The sequence below is a fragment of the Malaya genurostris genome, chromosome 3 (genome assembly GCF_030247185.1).
Source record: "Malaya genurostris strain Urasoe2022 chromosome 3, Malgen_1.1, whole genome shotgun sequence".
Lineage (NCBI taxonomy): Eukaryota > Metazoa > Arthropoda > Insecta > Diptera > Culicidae > Malaya > Malaya genurostris.
This window is the reverse complement of record NC_080572.1, coordinates 256,428,843-256,450,153: the sequence shown is the minus strand read 5'-3', so window position 1 is coordinate 256,450,153 and position 21,311 is coordinate 256,428,843. Positions and strand designations below refer to the sequence as shown.

The 21,311-nt window shown below is 35.2% G+C and overlaps 2 protein-coding genes across 7 annotated transcripts in view; one reads left to right on the top strand and one right to left on the bottom strand.

The window, feature by feature from the left end:
• The window catches only part of LOC131439060 (uncharacterized), a 110,187-nt gene extending 93,585 nt beyond the window's left edge, over positions 1 to 16,602 (top strand). For all 6 annotated transcript variants that reach the window (XM_058609597.1, XM_058609598.1, XM_058609594.1 and 3 more), the window contains 5 exons: positions 50 to 236; positions 314 to 473; positions 568 to 691; positions 3,892 to 4,046; positions 4,121 to 16,602. In XM_058609597.1, coding sequence (XP_058465580.1) covers positions 50 to 236; positions 314 to 473; positions 568 to 691; positions 3,892 to 4,046; positions 4,121 to 4,321 — 827 coding nt within the window. In that variant the 3' untranslated portion in view covers positions 4,322 to 16,602. The remainder of the gene's footprint in view (positions 1 to 49; positions 237 to 313; positions 474 to 567; positions 692 to 3,891; positions 4,047 to 4,120) is intronic.
• Positions 16,603 to 20,110: 3,508 nt separating this feature from the next.
• LOC131436832 (NADH dehydrogenase [ubiquinone] 1 alpha subcomplex subunit 1) lies at positions 20,111 to 20,639 on the bottom strand. Its single transcript, XM_058605761.1, has 3 exons — positions 20,443 to 20,639; positions 20,256 to 20,342; positions 20,111 to 20,198 (listed from the first exon to the last, which is right to left on the bottom strand). The coding sequence occupies exons 1-3, from the start codon at positions 20,539 to 20,541 to the stop codon at positions 20,172 to 20,174; spliced, it is 213 nt and encodes a 70-aa protein (XP_058461744.1). The 5' UTR covers positions 20,542 to 20,639; the 3' UTR covers positions 20,111 to 20,171.
• Positions 20,640 to 21,311: the final 672 nt, after the last annotated feature.

The following is a 21,311-nucleotide window of genomic DNA, read 5'->3' as shown; positions in this document are numbered from 1 at the left end:
TGATTATTGCCAGCAGAACACGTTTAATGTATTTGATTTTGCTTTTCAGAATGTGGTAAAGTTCCGAACAAAAAGTATCACAAACCGCAAACACGAATTGTCGGTGGAGTTTCTTCCAAGCCCGGTGACTGGCCTTTTATTGCGGCTATTCTTGGTGGGCCGGAGGAAATATTCTACTGCGCTGGAGTGCTGATTGCGGATCAATGGGTTCTGACTGCTTCTCACTGCATTGGAAAGTAAGTCAAGTCAATAGCACTTTTAGAGTAGACTAAAACGACAGAATTATGCAACTTTCTTTCCTTTGCTTCTGAAGCCACACAATGCGTAATGTCAACGATTGGACGATTCAGCTTGGAATTACCAGACGCCACTCGCACACTTATTACGGTCAGAGAGTGAAGGTCAAGGCGGTTATACCGCATCCCTTGTACAACTTATACATCCCGCACGACAACGATATTGCCCTCTTCCAGGTACTACCACAAGCCTAAATATCTTGAGCCCAAAGTTTTCCTAGCTAAATATCTCACCAAACCATGTTTGCCTTGTTTTGCCATCTGCACACAGCTCGCAACCCGGGTCGCTTTCCACGAGCATTTGCTACCGGTTTGTCTCCCACCACACCACATGCGCGAGCTGATGCCCGGGACCAACTGCACTGTTGTGGGTTGGGGCAAACGTGAGGACAGCTGTGAGTATTCAACTTTTTTTTTTGCTTTTGCTTTTGCGTTTCCAGTTCCAACTGATGTTTTTCTATAGCAAGTTTGTTGTTTTGTCCGAGTCAGTTAGCTGGTTGACTGTAACTGTCGTAACTATTAAAACGGAGATTCTCAGAGTGAAATAATAAAATTTCTCTAGATTTTTTTTTCAATACTTTATGAATGTATCAACAATTTAAGAAACATTTTAGCAGCAATGAACCTGGATTACTTTCTCTCAATTTAAGAGCTCTAGCTCTCGTGAATAATCGAATACAATTTAGCTGTCTCCAGAAGGAAGAACTGGTCGATGCGGTTCTTCTGAATCTCGTCATTCAAATAGAAAGAAGTAAACCGAGTGAAATTTAATTTCCGGAATTTTCACATCATTTCAAACCGGTTCTATTTAGTATAAATCAATATTTGACATCTGTATTAGAAGACTGCTCGTGGGAACTGCGCGTAAAAGGGCTAGCCGGCTATATTAAACGCAATTTTCCACGTTAGAATTTGCTCGACCTAGAGTACGTTTTTCTCTTCAATGTGCTCACTGATTAAAATTAACAAAACTGGAATCGTCTCTATGACTATAAATAAGCATACTGCTCTCAGTTCCTGTCCAGTTCTCGTAATATGCTCTTAAATGACATAGGATGTCACTATCAAATAAATTTACGTTTGTTTAGTTTGTTTGCCTGCAAAATGAATATTTTGAAACCGATATAAAACTTCACGTGGAGGTGTTAGAAATCAAAGGATCCTGAAATAAACTTTCAAATTCTCTACAAACTCCAATTCATCAGTGCAATAAGTTAATGTTGTTTTTCCATCAAATCTGATTTAAGAGAGGGGGGGGGGGAGGGTGAGGTTGAGTGATGAAATAGATAAATCGTTTTTTTTAATATTTTTCAGAATTATCGTGCAACAAAACAAATTAAAATGTTTTGCATGATAAAAAGCATCATTCGAACAACATTCTGTAATTTTTTCGTGGAACAATATTGAGAAATAAGTCGGTGAAGAGGTATTTTTGAGAACGCTTCTTAAAAATCATGATTTGCGGTGTCCACTGTATCTCAGCGCCAATTAATCAGAAGTGAACAAATCAAAGCAACATAGATAGAGTAGAAGTTTTTTCAGACCCCAAGGTTTCTGTTTGATTTTTTTAATTTTGTGGATTTTTGGTGGTTGTTCAAAGTGGAAACTACGATTTTCCCTGAAAAAATCCGCCATTTTGTAGCTGTAAAACCACCCCAAAAGTAACAAACAACGAAAAGGAAAACTTTGGGGTCTGGTTTTTTTATATGTAGAAAGTGTGGGTAAAATTTAACAAAAATTGGTAGGGGCAAGGGTCCACTAGGAGATTGATAGTACCTATTAGCTCTCTCCGGACAGTACCAGCCTTAGATGCCGTGTGGAATTCGGCGGAAAAAAATGAACCAAGAATAGATCCACTGGGTTCCTGCTTCCATGTCGTAAAAGGCGACAAATGCAGGAGCTTCTTTTTCCTTTCAGTTATCAGATATTTTCAATGTTTCACTTCTGATTACTCTATTGTACTAAATTATCTTTTCATTCAACTCATCAATTTCCGTCTAGCTTCGGAGAAAAAAAATTATTTTTCATGTTTTCTTCTTCCATGTTATTGATTGTCTTTCAGGATTATAAATTATAATTGTAATTGTAATTGTAATTTATCAGCCCACAACCTGGCAGACCGTGTCCGCCCATCTGCTTGAGTATGGTTCACTACAAGCCTGACCGTTGATATGCACTAGACCGTATAGCACACCGGCTTCCTCCACCAGCAGGCGCTGCTCTGAGTCCCACTGGTTTCAGATACATTAGGTTAGGGATAGTGGAGATGAATAGGGAAATTTAGCATTTAGAAGTTTACTAACTACTACTAACTACTGTGTTTATGGCTGAAAATAAAGCGTACGGAACAATATTAACAATAAAAAATAACAGTTAGTTGGTTTGTTGAATTATATAATGTAAGGTAAGGATGCGCATTCAACACTAGATTGTCCAGGGAAGTCACAGTATGTGCACAATGGCACGATTGCTTTAATGTCTTTACCCCTGACCGAATCAGTTTCGCGGTCAATGCAATTTGTATAAGTACCGATATCGAACCGGATCGGAAAGTGCAAAAGTTCACGTATGCAAAAGTTCACACTCTGTAACTCGATCGAGTGATGCTTTTGTATGGAAAACTCGGACTCGATCGAGCCATAGAACACAAAATGCCACCCTCGATCGAAACAATCCGATTCGAACGACATACTGAACCGGGATGAACACTTATCTCAATTGGATCAAGATCTCAATTGGATCAAGATCTCAATTGGATCAAGCAAACGATCGATCTCGGTTTGGTCCGATTTTGTCAATACGAAATGTAAATAGATTCCCTCCCCCATCCGCCAAGCGAAGATACGCGCCCTGTGGTTCATCATCCAAAGTTTAGGGCAATAGGATAGTTACTAGTAATAATATAAAATTTATGAATTTATAATACAAGTTTACGTGTTGCACACTTCCCACGTTAAGAATATTAGTAAGAGTCACAAAGTGGGTTGATAATCGAGACATCTATAGTAATATGGTAGTTCCTTATCAACAGTTGCACTCTGTCCCACCGCTTGCTAATACTCCGCACCTCCTCATTCTGCTAAAAACAGGAGTCACCAGTCATCATTTGACACCGGGTATGTATGAGGGGGGGCTTGTGACGACCAGAGCTAAGTCAATCAAACTGCCGATACAAACAGTATGATATGATATTTGTCGCTCTTTCCAGGATGTCGTGCACCTTTGACCCCCATCTTTCAGGATTATAAATTGAATGATAAAAATCAACTATTGCGCAAATCCGTTGATTTTTCAACGTTAATAACAGAGATAACATTTTTCTTCAGTTTCCTCGAATAAGAGCTGTGAATCAAGACTTCCCGGGACTTCAATATAGGATATTGCTGAAACGTTCACTCGGGAAGTCAGTGAGTTTAGTGGTGCATCCGAGCATCTTGAAACCGGAACATACTGAGTCGCGCGCGAATAATACCAATACTGAATTTTTTACTAACAAATATCCTTCTCCCGTGACACTTGTGGAGTGCGCAGTAGTACATACGGCCTCTAGTAACAACTACGATTGCAAATAAATAGTTTTTACTGATCTTTTCAGCGCTACCGAACGGAGTAACGTACGAGCCCGCACTGAATGAAGTGAATGTTCCCATTTTGAATCGTGACCTATGTATTGAATGGTTGGAGAATCTCAACGTGACTGAGGGCATGATTTGCGCCGGCTACCAGGAGGGCGGACGCGATGCATGTCAGGTAATTTGAAATTAAAAGCTCATTAGCGGAACGAGACGAGCAAACTTGCACTAATGGTAATGTTTAATTTAAAGGGCGATTCTGGTGGACCCCTACTGTGTCCATATCCGAACGAAAAGGACCGCTGGTTTGTCGGTGGCATTGTGTCATGGGGCGTACGCTGTGCGCATCCCAAATTGCCGGGAGTGTACGCAAACGTGCCCAAATTTATACCGTGGATTTTGTCTCAAATAAACAACCACTCCGTGCTACAGACGGAAACGATTGGCCGATAAGGGGAGCCATTTGGTGGCATGGATACAGAACAGCAAAAGCAGGCATAAAAAAACTTTAACATAAACAGCATCATCCAAAGTTTGTCTATCAACATCAACATCAACATCTACATTCGCAGGTGGTATACTATTATACTGAAGACGAGTACATAATACACATCGAGGTAATCAAATTCACGATTCATAGCGAAATAGTTAGCTATGAACTAAGACAATAATTCAATGCCGTGGCATATACACATATCGCTGAAAAAAAGGCATGAAGATAGGAAAAAGACAATAAAACTTGGCTCAAACTTTTCAAAGTTTTTTTGATACGACAATAATATAATAAGAGAAGTATTCTAGAAGACGAAAAAACAGCCCACAACGGCATTGGAATGAATTTATAATCTTTCGCAAAAGTACTATATAGAATTTGTTCATTAATTTCGCAATTAATTCGTAAAGTGTCTATCACAAAGAGAAAACTTTTAAAAACTATACACTTGGACGAGTTATCAGAAGGCGCGATGAAAATTGAGACGTGTACTTAAGTTATACCAGATTTAAAAAGAACACCACTGGGGAAAATTCATCAAAAATAGAAATTTGTCTACTCTTAAAACAATTTACTTAAAAATATTTCGAAGCTTTCATATTTATTGACCTATCAACAAAATCAAGCTCTCCAGCAAATCAACCAAAAATCGAATTTTTTGCGAATAGCAAATTTTTTAAAATTTTAAGTTTACAATCGAATAGAAACTCAAAGGACAAATCTAGTGCAATAACCGACGGTTTTAATAATGTTACTGGAACTTTTGATTGATCCCGTAGTGGACTGTACCCTCGCAATCAGAACATCTTCTTCTGTACTTCACAATCCTTTGCTAAACTTCACCAGCCACTGGAACGAGGAACGAGGTTGATATATACGGTTATAAGTCATGATTTGATGCGGCACGTGTACACTCATCTCCCATTTCCGCTCGCTAGATTTTGCGTGTGGGTAATAACTCGTTTCTTGATTTCCCTTTTCCTGCGTTGATACCTTCTTCGGTTGAACTCAGTTTGCAATAATCAGCACATGATTTTCACTGGTTTTGTGACAAAACATACCATAGCCAAAGCTACTATCAGTCTGTACGGCAGTCGGAACTAACTTCGCCAATCGCGTGAAGTCTGCGTCACGCTAGATATAAATTTTGTATCGTTTAACCATGAAGGAATCAGCATGTTTGTCATTCTTGAACCTCACCACAACCAACACCGTATTTGTGGTTTTATGGAAGCATTATGGAAGAAAGACATCTGGTCGAAGGGTTTGATTGAGAAGAACCTGAAATTCAGAATATTAGTTTGATGTTAATCCCAGCAGTTGTTGCGGATAGTTTTTCGGAATTTTAAAACTTTTTGATAAAGTATGAAAATCGAAAAAAGAACTGGCAATATGAGTTTATGGCGGGAGTAGGTTAGTGGTTGAATGGTTTGAATTTTTTATTTTTACTGGCGGACTCTCCTTTTACTTGTTATACTAACGTGACACATCGTGGGATTTTTCTCATTTTTGAGCAAAATACACGGAAAATGTTTTTCAAATCAGTTTCAAAAAAACAAACGTTTTCACGATTTAAATCAAGAAGAATAAATCTAGACTCTATATATCTAAATTGTTTCGTTCTAAAAACAGTACTAATTTTATTTCATTTGAAAAGCGAATGAAAAACCTCACAATGTCCTCGCTTTGGCCCCCGTATCCATCTGGTCAATTCCAAAAAATCTCAAAATATTTAGTAATCCAAATCCCTTTTTCCCAATATTCAAAATAATATTCTGACATCTTGGTAAGGAGAATCTTTTTCCCAAAGTTTGGTATAAAAATTTGCTGAACAACAAACAGTGAACAAGCTTTTGCGAAATACGACGAGACACTTGCTATCGATCTGATTTTTCATCGCATAATATCGCCATTTCTCGTGAAACTGAAATATTGTCTTTTTATTAACCTAACAAAAAAATTCTTGAAGGGTACATCGAATGGATTGAGGTACAGGTGCTAAAGTACTTAAAACATTAGAACCACTAAAAACTTTTTGTTTACTTATAGGCAGAAAATAAAAAAATCACTTTTCCACTTGCTGCCTACACAAATTGTTCGAGGGTAATTTCTGGTGAACTCGACGGATTGTGCAGTGTTTTGGAAGGCGCTCATAATTCCGGTCAGCCGGAAAACATTTGACCCTTTTTTTCGTGGAATAGCCACAACAGGTTGGAATTTTCTTCATTCGTTTTTGAAAATTTGTGATGTTTTTTGAAATCCGAAAATCCAGAATTTTAACCAAAGGAAAACAAACAAACAAAAAATTACCGAACAATCAGTTAGATCCATTTGATTTACAGTTTACGGTAGTTGTTTGACAGTAATCAATTTAATTACCGAACTGATTACCGAACGTTCAGCTGTTGAAAATTCAGTAAAAAATTACCGAATTCTGCAAAATTTTCTTAGTGTGTACGTAATCAAATTGGAAAACCAGAACCGTGTAACAAACTTCTGATAGCTGCTAAACGATGTCCATCCTCCCCTTCCCGGGCCCAGACTTAAATATTTTACAAGATTCGAAGATTTCAAATTGTTCTTTAATCTTCATAATAAAAAAAGACGAGTGGGTAATGTCAGATACATAACTTGATGACGTGTATACAAATAAAACTGACATGCTCTACACACTTCGGAACTTTGTCTTCAGTTGGAGCGAATTCTATAACTATTTATTAAAAAAGAGGTGAACAAACCTAATAGAAATACATTTATGTCGAATTTTACCAAAATTTTCGAATAATTTACTTTTTACATGATACTGTACGTAGAATGATGACCGACGTATAACATTTGAAAAAATCGAATGAAACCAAATATTTTCAATTTTTAACGCAAAATATTTCAGTAGGTACTTCTTGGGAAGTGTCAAAACATATTTGGTAAAATGTTGTATCTGAAACATATGTTTATGTTTAAAATTGAAAATAAGAGGATAAAACAAAAAAGAGTATTATTAAATTGAATGACTTATTAAATTAAATTGAATGACTAAATGGACCGTCTTTAACAACATGCACAAATATGTCTCCCTCAATCAAAAATACCCATGGTTTATAAACATCCAGAGTTAGTATATGTTTTACTAGCGAACAAAACGTGTCGTAAGTCGACAGCACTCAATCACTGAATCCGTATTTATATGTGTCGGTTTTGCACGATACGCCCTGTACGATGATTCGTACAATTCATGAGTTTGGAGTTTTGCGCGCCTTATTTTGGCACTGAATTTCACCAATACTCCTTTGTGTCAAACATTTTAGAAAACTTCAACTTTGAATTATTTTTTTAAATTCCATACTACTAAAAAATTTTATCATAAACTACTGAACATATTTCCGATCGTATGGAGAAGAAATTATGTTTCTCTCGTAAATACAACAAGAGATATTCACGATTAAGTTCTGTTATGATTGTTTCGTGAATCTGTTGATATTCCCATGCCAATAAGTTTTGATTGAAATTTATAAGAATAATCTAAATATGTGTCTGTCGCGCTTTTTTAGCAGGTGTGTAAACGTACATATTCCAGACAGGGTTGCCACATATACAGATTAATCTGTATTTGACAGATTTTTCAGATAAATTCGTGTCCAAGATTTTGTACATGCAGATTACAGATTTTCGGCCAGAAATACAGATTTCTGATAGCGTGAAATAAAAATTGATATTTGCACTGATTATTTTTCTCGAAGTAAAACCATTATCCTGGTTTTGTGTTGATTCCAAAAAGAGAGTGAAACTTGCATAAAAGAGATTATCAAGGACGGTAAACACTACAAATAGTCCCATCTGCTAATGAAGATTAGTCGATGTTCACTTTTTCTTGCAATTAGTGTAGCTTAATTTCCTATACTTTCAAAAATTTCTTGTGATATGATGTAAAGTTGATGGCCTCGGTCATAATGTAAGGTGGTAAAATATAATGATTTCCATTTACGTTATATCCCAATAAATGAAAGTGAAAATAAACAATATAAGTTTTCATTTTCAGATGGGATATTAAATGTTTTTCATCAAACCATTATTTCGGGACGCTTAAACGCAAAAATCACTTCCAAAGTTTTTTCATTTACAACATCATGAAAATTTAGACGAAGAAAAATTCTGGTGTCTTTCATTTGGGCTTTAAAGACTGTTTAGTTTCGGTGTGCAACGATTTTTTATCATTTTCATATACAAATTTTCACTGCACATTTCCGATACAGATTTTTCTGCAGAAAAATTCAGATTTAAATGTGGCAACCTTGGTTCTAGAGCTTTAAAAAATATGAAAAATATGTGTTAGATCAACTTTAAAATTGGGTCACTATTGATGCTTGAATATATGTCGGTCTCAGAAGACGTAAATTCACAGGATTTTTTTTCTTGGTATGTAGTTTTTAATTTCACTTATTGGATAGGTAGTTGAATTTATCTTCGCCTATTTTTACGCGAAATATCGATATCTGTTACCTTCACAGTTTAACGACTATCAGTTTTCAAAGAAGTTCGGTTATTGGAAGATAATTTTACCATACGGACAGTATGGTTTTTACCGTACTCGACGGTTATTCAGATTTACCGTATCAATTGTATATCTATTTACAAAATTCTGTAACGAAAATTTACGTCAAACTGATCGTTCGGTAAAAAATTGCATAATTATTGTAAAATATAACACATTTACCGAAATTTCTCGTCAAAAATATTACCGAACAAAGGAATTAATTCTTAGTGTGTATAATAGTTATAGCTTAGTAAGGACACTAATGAGATTTTCGAAAAACTATGCCCAAAAAATTTATTGGAGACATTTCAATCGCCTAACATTTTCATTTTTACTAATTTTTAAAATGAAAAGCATCGATGATTGCAAATTTGTGTTTGTTCTAATTCCGTGCAAAGCGTTACCATTATACCGACAGCAAAACATTTGAAGAAAGTTTATGCCTGACGTATCTGTTAGTTTTATCAATGTTTGCTACAAAACGTCAATTATTTTAACTTTTTTTTTTACCAGTAGAAAATGTGCTGTGGGGAAGGATAGGAATGGTAGTGTGAATTTGACACTATTAAAATATGCCTTTAAAACAATAAAAATTTTTTGTTTATTTTTTATGTTCCATTAGATCGGAAATTGTTTGCACTAACTATGCACTATCTAAAAGAAAAGTGTTCGATCGTAAATTCATTCCATTGGCTATAGTTCCGTTAACCAAAAGGAACATATCATCATGACATTATTACTAGCATCATGCCAGATAGCACCAAAGGGATAATCAAATTATTCAACAAAATGAGACAATAAAGAAAACTTTATCAAATGAATTTACATATAGTAGAAAGACATCTTATTAAGTTTAATGAATTATTTAAAATAGTGAAGTACCCAAATGAGTCAATTTTAAAAACACTTTCCAGCAAACATATGTTATACATTTGACTTAGAGTAGTGAACGAGAATACAAGTTTACATGTGTCAAACCAAAAGGAAATTAAAGACAATAATGAAACCAGGCACAAATTCAATCAAAGCGTATTGTACCACACTATTCAAAAAGTATTTTGCCGAAAGAATACAAATAAAAATTCGTAGGGGACGGCCGGTCCTTGAATAGATCGATATTACATCTAGGAATAGAATGTTTAGAACAGAATGTTGTTGCATGGCAGTGAATCTGTAGCTGCTTAATCGTTACACTAGCATTGGCGTTGCAAATGTTTGCCCACAAAATGTGTCAGCGTTGCCTATATAGATTGATTTGGAAAAGTGCTGTTAGATTGTGTTTTGGTCATGAATTTGATTTTGATGTACGTCATATAGTTGATGAGAATTTGAATTGAAGACAGAAGAAATAATTATAACCCCTGGTGTTGTGAATTAAGAGGAACTACAGATAAAATTATATTAGAGGTAAATCAAAACTATGGTACAGTACAGATGACCTAGCCGAAGTTAGCGATTTCGCGTGATGATTTTGCGAAGTCGCACAAATGAATGATATCAGCTGTGTACTAGATGAAATGTGTGATTCAATATAAAAGTTTTTACAAACTGAATGATAGAAATCACTATCTTTTGTATTAGCAATCCTTTGTAGATTACTTCTATAGGAATCAAAGTAGATATGTACATTCAGCTAGTGACAAGTCAACTTTTTTTACGAAAAAAAAAACATATGGAAGCGATATTCTTCCACTAATAAAGACTATTGATAAAAATATCTTATGGGGAAATACATTTAAAGGACAATGAAGAAAAGGTTACTAGAAAACTGCTAATTTATGAGCCTAAAACATATATCAAAAGTACGAATTAATTACAATTAAGATATAAGATAAACTAAACAAAAGAGAAGCATATGTTCAAGTAAACTTATCAGCATAACAGCAGAGTAAGAATTCGTTTAGAATGAGGCTCCCTATTATATAATCTATCGCTTGCTAATTGTGGTAGCGAATTGTTTATGAACACCGGAGTAACTTTCCTTCAGGGGAAAATACCCTGCACATACTCGAAGTTACTGACAAATAAAACAGCTTCATGTGTTTCATCAAACAACCAATTAGATGCAAAGCTTTTCATTTGTGAAGTCAATTAACGATGGTATATAACATTAACTAAAAATTTACAGTTGTGTATGAAATTAACATCACAAGCGTTAAGACGATAGAGATTGTGATTCACCATTACCGACAGTCGGTACAAGAAACTTTAAAGCTTAGTTTTAATTTTCTACGCAACCACCGAACAAATAAAAACCAGATTCATGACAATAATTTTTGAATATAATATGCGTGGGTTTCAGCTTTAACTACTCCTTAGGAAAATGAAAAGTCATTCGAGACTATTGAAGAACTTGCTATCTGAAATGTCGTAATTGGTGTTGATTTCTAATGATACGAAAATTTTCCCTACAAACAAGATAAAATAAATTCAACGTTGTGAAGATTGTTTGTGAAGAGCCTGGTTGAGATAAATCTGGTTCAAGGTTTACACCGTAATTGTTAAAAAATGGCGGTTTTGTTAATTTCATCATTATCGTATATGATTGTTTTTCAAGCATTTTGATCCGCTAATGTTGTTACAGCACTAAACAAACCGATTAAGCGGCAGTACTCTTGCTCTCAACCTTTTTCTGTTAGCTTAACAAGTAAAACCATAACTTTATGTCATCAATTGAAATAAACTGAATCAATCATTCAACCGAATTTATATTCGTTCAATAATCAATTTTCAATTGGACTTGACAAACCAACTGGCTTTTATGATTACTGGACCTTTTGGGTGAATAAATTAATAATTAGTTCTTCTACTCGAACTTATAGTTGAAATTATGCGAAAGGCTACTGTTTGTATTTATAAAGCATGACAAATATTACCAACTGCCACGAAGATTTCCAATAATCAATAACAACACTTTCCACATAGAAACATAGAAGGACAAAAAGGACAGAAGAAAACTGACGAAAACGCATGCTAAAGTTTGAGAGTGTTTCAAAATGGAATTCCAAAATGTAATTTTTTCGATAGCTGGCACCATAAACCAGAAGAGATATCAAACTTCCTCTGCTATATCCATTAGCGGCCCTCTGCTATATCCATTAGCCGCCCTTACACGAGTCATTAAAAATGTCATTACTAAAAAATAATATCATTTTAATGAACGTGTAATGGTGCAGTAATGACGAGATTTCTATCAAATTTGAAATACATCATTACTTAGTCATCATTAAAAATGACAAAAATAAGGCGATGGCGTTGCTGAACTGACCCACTTAGAAAAAAACGTTCAACGGTGGTCCTTCATTGGTCCAATACGTTGGATCATTAGTCCAATGAAAGTCCAAATAATCGTTCAACGGGAGGCCAACACGGGACCTTCGTTTGCCGATTTTGAAACAGACCGTTAAACCGAATGAGAATTTTTTCGTTCAACAAACCCGGCAGACAGAGGTCTATTGTTGAGCCATTTTTAACATGAGGAGTTGGAGCCCCTTGGACTAGTTTTACTGCAGAATTTCTGAAGTTTTTTCCACTTATTTGTTTAAACTAACACTACATACCTGCACAATACTTCTACTTCACGAAGAATAACAACAAATTTTCTGTCTATGTAAAGGTAACACTAAATTTTCACACTATTTTTGCAAGAGAAAAAACAACAACAAACCGTTTCAGTAAATTGAACGAATATTTCGTATAATATGTCGTTCAACAAGCGCTCAAAGACCAACAAAATTGAACGGTCTGCTGAGAGGGATTTTTTGTACCCGCTTGCAAGGAATTCTGGCAACCTTCAGTAGCCTGACTGCATTCCGACTGATGTCAAACAGGGATGCCAGGTTCACAGATTAATCTCTGTTTCACAGATTTTCAATTTTCTGCACAGATTTCTGAAAATGGTCAAAGATTTTCACAGATTCTGGAATAAATCACAGATTTTCACAGATTCTTGAAATCGAGCACAGTTTAGCACCAAAAAGTACAGAGCGTTTGAGGTGTTGCGTGTTGGTTGTGAGACCTTTTTTTTTGCTCGCCAAATTGATTTCGATCTGCTATAATGGTACGGGAAACGGGCACAGATTTTCACAGACAGGTTTTTGGCTTGATCACAGATTATTGAAAAAAAAATGACCTGGCATCCCTCCCCATGACCAGGCGAAATTGTGTCATTCTCTCGCCGTACGCGCTTGCTTATTTCGCTCATCCTTCTTTTTTGTTAGATTTCATTAGGTATTCATCAATCCTGCATATACATACAAAAAACAAATCTTCAGAAGATGTAAATGAGATTGAAATATAGGTATATTTGGTATTGAGAAAGCAATGTTATTGGCAATAACATTATCCATAATAATTATGTAAGAAGGGTAATAACTTATTGCCGTTTATATATACTTCCTATGGAAAAAAATAAACCAAAGGCTCTTAAAATGTAGGACCGATCCAAAACGGTTTTGTCAGTCTTGTATGGCGAGAATCCGGCAGAAACAAAACCGTTAATAGCCGCTAACCGAAATTCTCTGCCGGAAACGGTTGCTGCATTGTTTCTTGCCGGAATTCTGCCGTCTGGGGGAAATCTAATTGCCGCGTACAAACGAGTAATGCACTTGAAAGTTCTCAGAGGTACTTTCAAGCTACGAGTAAATTCACCTGGAACTTGTTCTGTACTATCAAGTGGCAAAGTGTTCCAGGTATACTTTTAGCATAAAAAAAAGTACACACGGAACTTGTTTTGTACCTTCAAATTGTTGATTCACACGAAAATGAACTGAACTACTTGTGAACTTTAAAATTGTTTTTTTCAGATACTGCAGAACTTCTGGTTTCATTCGTTAGTACCTAAGTCAGATGGTGAACCTATTTTGTTGCAGAACGTTCGCCGTTTATAAAAACATTCATTTTTGCTGACGTTCAATGATAGGAAAACCTTGTATATGAATCTAACCAGGAGATTTTTTCATTTCATTTCATGAATCTAACCAGGATTCATTTTTTCTTATTATAAGAAAGAGTAAAATTCCCAATTATCCATTAGTTGGTCAACTTCGCAAACTTTCTTTACAACTGGAAGACAAAACGCACACAATGAGAAACGTATTGGCATTTGGAAGAGTATAGAATTAGAAATAAACTTTCCGACGCAAGCACTCACATAGCATAGACTTAACTGAAATATTTTAAGGATTACCTGTAGACGCTACCATCTACCAATAGATCACAAACACGCAAATCTAATAGCGAAAATGATAGATTTTATGTATTTCTTCATATACAACCATCAGAACACATTCATGTTTAAGAAAAAAATGAAGTTTAATTGTAAGTTGCAAAAAAGAAAAAAAAGTATGGGTGTGTAATGTCAGAGACATAACTGGATGTCGTGAATACGAATATGACACGCTTCATTTATGCTTCCGAATTCGAATCGATAGTTGATCGATTGTTTGAATTGTGCAACTTTCCCCTCTTTCATTACTAGAATTTTAAACGATGCGCCTAGACTAAATTACAGATTAGTTACATTAAACATTCTGAAACGCACTTAAATACTATGAAATAAGCAGTATAGTTCTTTATAATAAAAAAAATTGTGACGATTTTAGTTAGTTCAGCACGCAGACTCTGAATTCTAAACCCATATTCCAGAACTAAGCTCTAAAACATGAAGACGATTTTTCGCCATGACTACCAGAATGGGTTGTATAGAGTACAGTAAAGTAAAATTCCGCATAATTCTTTAGGAGTATTATTATGGTTCTAAAAAGAACCGAATAGAAGAAGTCTGGAATAAAGAACTGGACCCTGAGTTAAAGAACTAAATTTAGAACCAATAACAGACTCTGAATCCAGTTTCAATTCTAGAACTGCAATTTCGAAACTCAAATCAGTTCCGGAATACAGTTCCAGAATTCAGTTTCAGAACGCAGGCTCTGAATTCTAAACCTATATTGCGGAACTAAAATCTGAAACTTGAACTTCTCGTTACGACTACCGAAAAGCAAATGAGAGTTGCGACCTGAGCGTTTGAGGTTTTAACCACGCAGAAGGTGCATTCTCCGTCGCTGCTGGTTGATGATTCCACTCCCACGACGTCTGCTTCCATCCAACGCACGAAAAGAAATGATCGACTTTCGACCACGGTTCCCCATTTATACGCATTCAGTTGAAGATATGTGCCTGACTACCTCAAAATCGTCGTCCTTGCGCGAAAAACCCAAGCGAAAGTAAAGAGTTTTCCGCATTGTTTTCAAATTTTGAGAAAACTTGATTTTTGAGTTGTTTGTTGTTATCTCACACTGTTCAAAATATTATCCAAAATTCCTGATCATATTTTTGATGAAATGGTGAAAGGATTATGTTGCTACCATTAATACAAGTCGAGATATTCACGATTAAGTTCTGCCCATTCTTCCATATGGCTAATTTTGAAAAGGCACCCCATAGTAAAGTAAGTCGTATTCACGACAAAAAAATCAATAATATCGCATCAACTAGAAACCCATACTACAGTATTACAAATAATGCAGAAACTATCGTGCTTTTGATAATGGAAATATATAGAAACAGCAAATAGCACAGTAAACAAGTATTAGCTTATATCTGTTATACAGAATACTGAATGTCACCTATGGAAGTGAACACTATTACTCAAACATTTTTATTATGGGAAGAAAATGGGAAAACACGACCGACATCAACAACAGTTTAGAACGATACCAAAGTGAGAACGGCCTGAACGTTTCCGAAAAAGTTCGCTCCACTTGTGGGTTGTATCGAAACCATTATGCTTTTTAGCAGCACAAGCGCTACACATAGAGCCATGAACGCCATAGAATAGAAAACAATTGATAGAATCGAAGTTTTTTGTACAAAATGTTGACACGTTTGCAAAACAGCATCTATAATATTAAATTGAAGGAAGATTTTATCGTGAAAACCATTTAGTTGCAGCCTTTTAATTGTATACCATTCAATAATAATCAATTTGTACCACTTAGTTGCACACGCTTTTTGTTCGTGTATAGCATATACAAATAATGCTAACAAAATATTGCATATTAAAGTCTATAGTGTTCAAAATATTCAATAAAGAATAGAAAACGAAGACAATATTAGTAGAAGTTAAACTTCATGAGCTAGATCTTTTGAAAAAGAAATCATGGACAATACCCTAAAAATAAGAAGAAGAAAAACCTCTAGAAGAGACAACAATGTGCTCTATTGACAAACAAACAAATATTATAGGTTTACAACAACCTGTCAAAGATGGTCAATTTTTGAAATGCACCCTACAGATTTGTTCTTTTTGGGGCCGATGTGTGCATCCGTAACCGTTATGTTTTAACTCCCAAACGTTTATAGGTATATTGCTTTGTATTTGTAAGTGGGATGTTCTACCAGTAGCTGAAGCTGTACCAGCAGGATCTTTATGAATGATGGTTTTCATATAATACAAATACACAAACAAAGATAATACATTAACTGTAAGTTTTAGAAAGCATATAAGATACACACGAATGATGATAGGAAGACATATTTTGTATCAACTTGAGGATTTAGTGAGTAACGGACCTTCAAAAGGTCGAAGTAACTATTGCTGACTAGCAGATCGATGTATTTAATGTTCGAAATGAAGAAAATACAATTGTGCAAATACAATAGAGAACAAATATAAAAGAATGAACAGTAGGAAGCTTTTTATGTAAGAAATAGACGAACAATGTGTTATTTAAAATTGGTTTCCGAAATCCATTTTGCTGTGGAAAAATACTATTTCACATGTTTTCTAAAAACAACTATTACTCTATTAGGTAGCGACATTTCTACAGGATCCGGGTTGCTGGTTCTCATCATGATCTGGGAAATAATCATTTTAGTCGAATTCAAAAAACGGGTTCTCAATGAATTTGGGATGAGCACGATATCTCAGAAACTAATGGATCTTTCGAGAACGATTATTTCTAGAAGAAAATACCGAACACGGAGTTAAACCGGACATCTTGAATATCTTATAAACCAGTAATTATTTCGACCCATAGATTGATTTTGTAAACGCGCTTTCATGTGGCATACAGACGTCAGTTTAGTTGGATCGCGTTGATGTTAAAACGTGTTAATTTTGAACTGAATTATTTATTGATATTTTTGGGTATATTTGATTGTTGTGCATCGTAACGGTTGGTGCTTTTAAAAGTTTATTTCGATTATGTGGAACATAAAATTGTTATTGAGTCTCGAAAATGAATTGTGTGTGCGGGACTAAACCGGACAAAAAAGGTGGGGTTCAACCGGCACATAATTCTTAACGGATTCTTGAAACGAACTAAAGATTAACATCTATCTTTATATTTTATATTATAGCTCGGTAAACCTTACATTAGAAAAGGTCCCAAGTGCAAATGACAGTTTCTCTTTGTTTACTTTCTCTTTCAATTATTGTGGTTTTCAGCAGGGCATAGAATGCGACGGAATCGGCGCAGAATAGCGAAATAATGAGCGTCAGGATCATAGGTTCCAGGTTGCAGAATTTCATGTAAATTTGCTGATTTCTTTTGAAAGCAGACTCTGCAATTTTGCAGACTTTTTACAGATTTTTTGATATACAGTCTTCTAGTTTTGATATACAGTCTTCTAGTTTACAGACTTAAAATTGCGCTGGGCTTCTTGTCTGTTTTTTCCTATCATACTTATAAAATTTAACACTTGCATTGAAGGATTTTTAGTATGCAGAGTTGAAAATTTTAGGTATTCTGTCAGGAGTTGGACAGCTCTCACTCAGTAATCGAAAATATTTTGTTGGTCGTTAGGCGTTTGTTGAACCACATACTGCACGAAATATTCGTTCAGGTTGCTGGAATCCCTCTTAGCAGGCCGTTCTATTTTGTTGGTTTTTGAGCGCTTGTTGAACGACATATTGCACGAAATAATCGTTCAATTTTCTGAAACGGTTTGTTGTTTTTTTCTTGCAAAAATGGTTTGAAAAATAGGTATTTCCTTCATATAGACAGAAAATGTGTTGTTATTCTACGTGAAGCAGAAGTATTGTACGCAGGTATGTAGTGTTAGTTTATAAAAATGAGTTAGTTTATAAAAAAAGTAGAACTAGTCCAACGGGGCTCCAACTCCTCATATTAAAAATGGTTCAACAATGGACCTCTGTCTGCCGGGTTTGTTGAACGAAAAAAATGGCATTCGCTTCAACGGTCTGTTTCAAAATCGGCAAACGAAGGTCCCGCGTTGGCCTCTCATTGATCGATTGATTGGACGTTCATTGGACCAACGATTCAACGTATTGGACCAACGATGGACCACCGTTGAGCGTTTTTATCTTAGAGGGTTGTTTTAACCCTTCCACTGTCTGTTGCATTGAACTTTACAGCATTTTTATATCAAGCATTAGAGCGAATAGAGAAATAAATCGTCTGGTGGATTAAAGGCAATTGCAGATTTTGAAGGTAATATTCTCTAGCGACAAGAATTATTTGTATCTTCACTAAAAAGCATCAAAAAGTTTGTATCGGTCAAAGAAGACTGAATTTTTAAGTGTAGACGATTTACCATTTTTTACTTCATATAGATAATGTTTCGAGTGAAGCACGAGGTTTAGAAGACAAAGACGTTGATTAACACCACGTATCATTGTATAATTATTCTGGTTATAAAACCATTGTCATTTAACGGTCAAAGATAAAAAGATATTTTTCTGGTTTGTGCTCGAAGAGGTTGAACCGATGCGAATGACAGTTTCGTTATCTTTGCGGCATTTTGTTGCTATCTTGTCGCATCGCAATCTTTGTTGACCGCCAGTGAAAATTACAATATTATGGCATATTCCTGTATTTACCAACAATTTCTTTATTACAGATCGAAAGTCGAGGGGTTTAGTCGTTATATTATGTTAAGAGTTAGGAAGAGGGATTGCCTATCGGACCGATACAATCGATAGAGAAAGTAAACAAAGAGAAACTCATTTGACCTTAGGACCTTTTTTCGTGTTTGTCTTCATATCACTTATTAGAACTAGATTTACTAAACAAAAACGTTCATTATATGTAGCGAAGCAATTAAACAGCCCCCAATAGACTCTAAAGACAGTTTCAGCATTCTCTATTTGGTATAGCAGAGCGTCAAGCTTCATTCTTCATTTTTGTGTGAAATTTTATAGTCCTGTTTAGCCCCATTAAATCTAAGCCCCGCGGTTCCTGAAATATTGGATTTTGGGTTGATCACTTTGTCTCGACTTTTTACGAAAACTAATGTATATTTTCCTAAATCACAAATTGGGAATTGTAGCAGAAGGTTGAAGCTACACAACTGTATAGATAACTTGTGTAAAAACCTAATTGTAATGAACAGTTTTTTCCAAGTGTCCGGTTTAGCCCAGTCTCCCCTAGTAGCATATTCTAGTATTTAAATGATTATTTTTCATCAAAAACTAAATTTTACTAATGTTGGTAAATGATTTTAGCTGTAACCTAATTTTTCTGTACACATTTCAAATTTGTATCGAATGTGGACTCGATTTTGCAATTCTTGAAAAGTATTCCCCTTTCTTGTTTTAGTGTGTTTTAAAAGTGCCCAATCAATTTCCAGTTTCCGAGCTTTTACGATTTTTAGAAAGCGCATGCAAAAATACGTGCGCCCATTTTTAAAATAAACCTTGAGTCGAATTGGCCCCTCCATCCATGAAAAACAAATGGTTTGTTATAGTGAAAACTCGTGCAAAGTTTCATCCGATTCGGAGTATGTGAAGTCTGATGACTCGCTACTCATTTCTGGAATCGCTAAGTACTACCATCACTGAAGTCCGTACTAACAAATACCCTCACCGTGACACTTGTGTAGTGCGCAGCAGTATTTACGGCCTCTAGTTACAAGTGTTTGATTAACAAGCCTTCCTGTTTCTGAGCTGATCTACATTAGGGTTTGATCAACGTTGATACTGATCAATCAAATTAGGTATTCCCAGATGTACACTGAACTATAATTTGCAAATTGGGTCAGATTCGCAACGTATTTTAAACATCTATTCATTAATAATGTTATCGAATAATCGACGATAACTAAATTAAATTAGATTAGAAAATCATCATCGCAATAATTTGAACATAAGTATTTCATGAGAACTGCTTATTTTTTTACTTAAGTTATAAACGAATGCTTTAAACGACAAGATGGGATATAGGATATCGGTCTTTTATAAAAAAAAACAAGACGATTGATAATCATATAACCACCTTTCGGTTTATTCCGCTAAATTAAATCATAACAATTTCCATTCATTTATCCGGAATCGTTTCCAATCCCTAGAACAAGTAGCATGATTAATAAGGTTAATTCTATTATTACCGTTTTAAACCTACGTTGCCTTTGTAAGGATTTCCAGTCAGTCTCGTATCTCTGGTGTACATAACACGTTCCCATCTTTGGTCAGTATTACGCCGATACGCCTAGGACAAACAAAGTAGCATCAAATCAAAAGTATCAACACAAAATTGACGAAGAACTATTATGTAAACCATCCTAAGAAATTATTCCATTCATACTTACATTTCCCAAAGCAAGCTTGTGAATACCATATAACCCAAAACCTGGAACTGCTAGCACGACAGTTACAATAGCAAATGACGGCAAAATTTCAAACCACATATTGGTAATATATTCCTAAAAGTGGTCCAAGCCGCGAGTTGGTTTTTGCGATTATACGGAAAGTCTGAAAATAGTAGAAAAAGCAAAAACAATCTGACAGTATCAATAAATTACTACTGTCAGTTCAGGGGTGTAATAAAATGATAAGTTTAAATGAACCGCAGAGTGAGCACTTGCGTGAAAGTTTTCGCACTTGTATACATGAGATAAACTTGAAAACAAGAATACACTGAGATATTTTGAACAAGTTTGAATCGATTTCTTTCCACATTTCCAAACTGTCGCATCGAAACAAACGTATGGGCTAGGCCAACTTGTTCAATCGATGAACCAAACATTGACGATTCGTTTGTATGGGACCTAGGGGTATTATTATTTGTATTTGGAAGAACTCTCTTTTAACTCTAACAGTGTTGATAAAAATTTTAATACGGTGGTAAAACATCCCACTGGACCTTAACTAATAATAAAAACCTGTATTAATCCACCTAGTGTTGTAATGATGAATTTCTCATATCAATCATATTCTCATATACAATACTCTGGTATTCTACTCAAATTGTTTCTCTTCGAATCTTGAAAGAAACCAAAGAGATTCTCTGATCGGTTGGGAAAACGAAGTGAGTTCCACTGTTGTAGGTACTTCCGACACCGAAACCCGAGAAGCAGTCATATCGAAGTGTGTTCGTATAGCCATCAACTAACATGACGTACAAACTTTACTAGTTTTAGTCAAATTTTAATTATTTTAATTTTAAAATTAATTTTTG

Bases quoted from the DNA above. Each gene is read 5' to 3' on its own strand.
- LOC131436832 (XM_058605761.1), bottom strand. From the start codon at position 20,541: ATGTGGTTTGAAATTTTGCCGTCATTTGCTATTGTAACTGTCGTGCTA. The intron at 20,343-20,442 runs GTAAGTATGAAT...TGTTTGTCCTAG, and splicing joins ACAAGCTTGCTTTGGGAAAT to GCGTATCGGCGTAATACTGA. The intron at 20,199-20,255 runs GTAGGTTTAAAA...TACTTGTTCTAG, and splicing joins GAAATCCTTACAAAGGCAAC to GGATTGGAAACGATTCCGGA.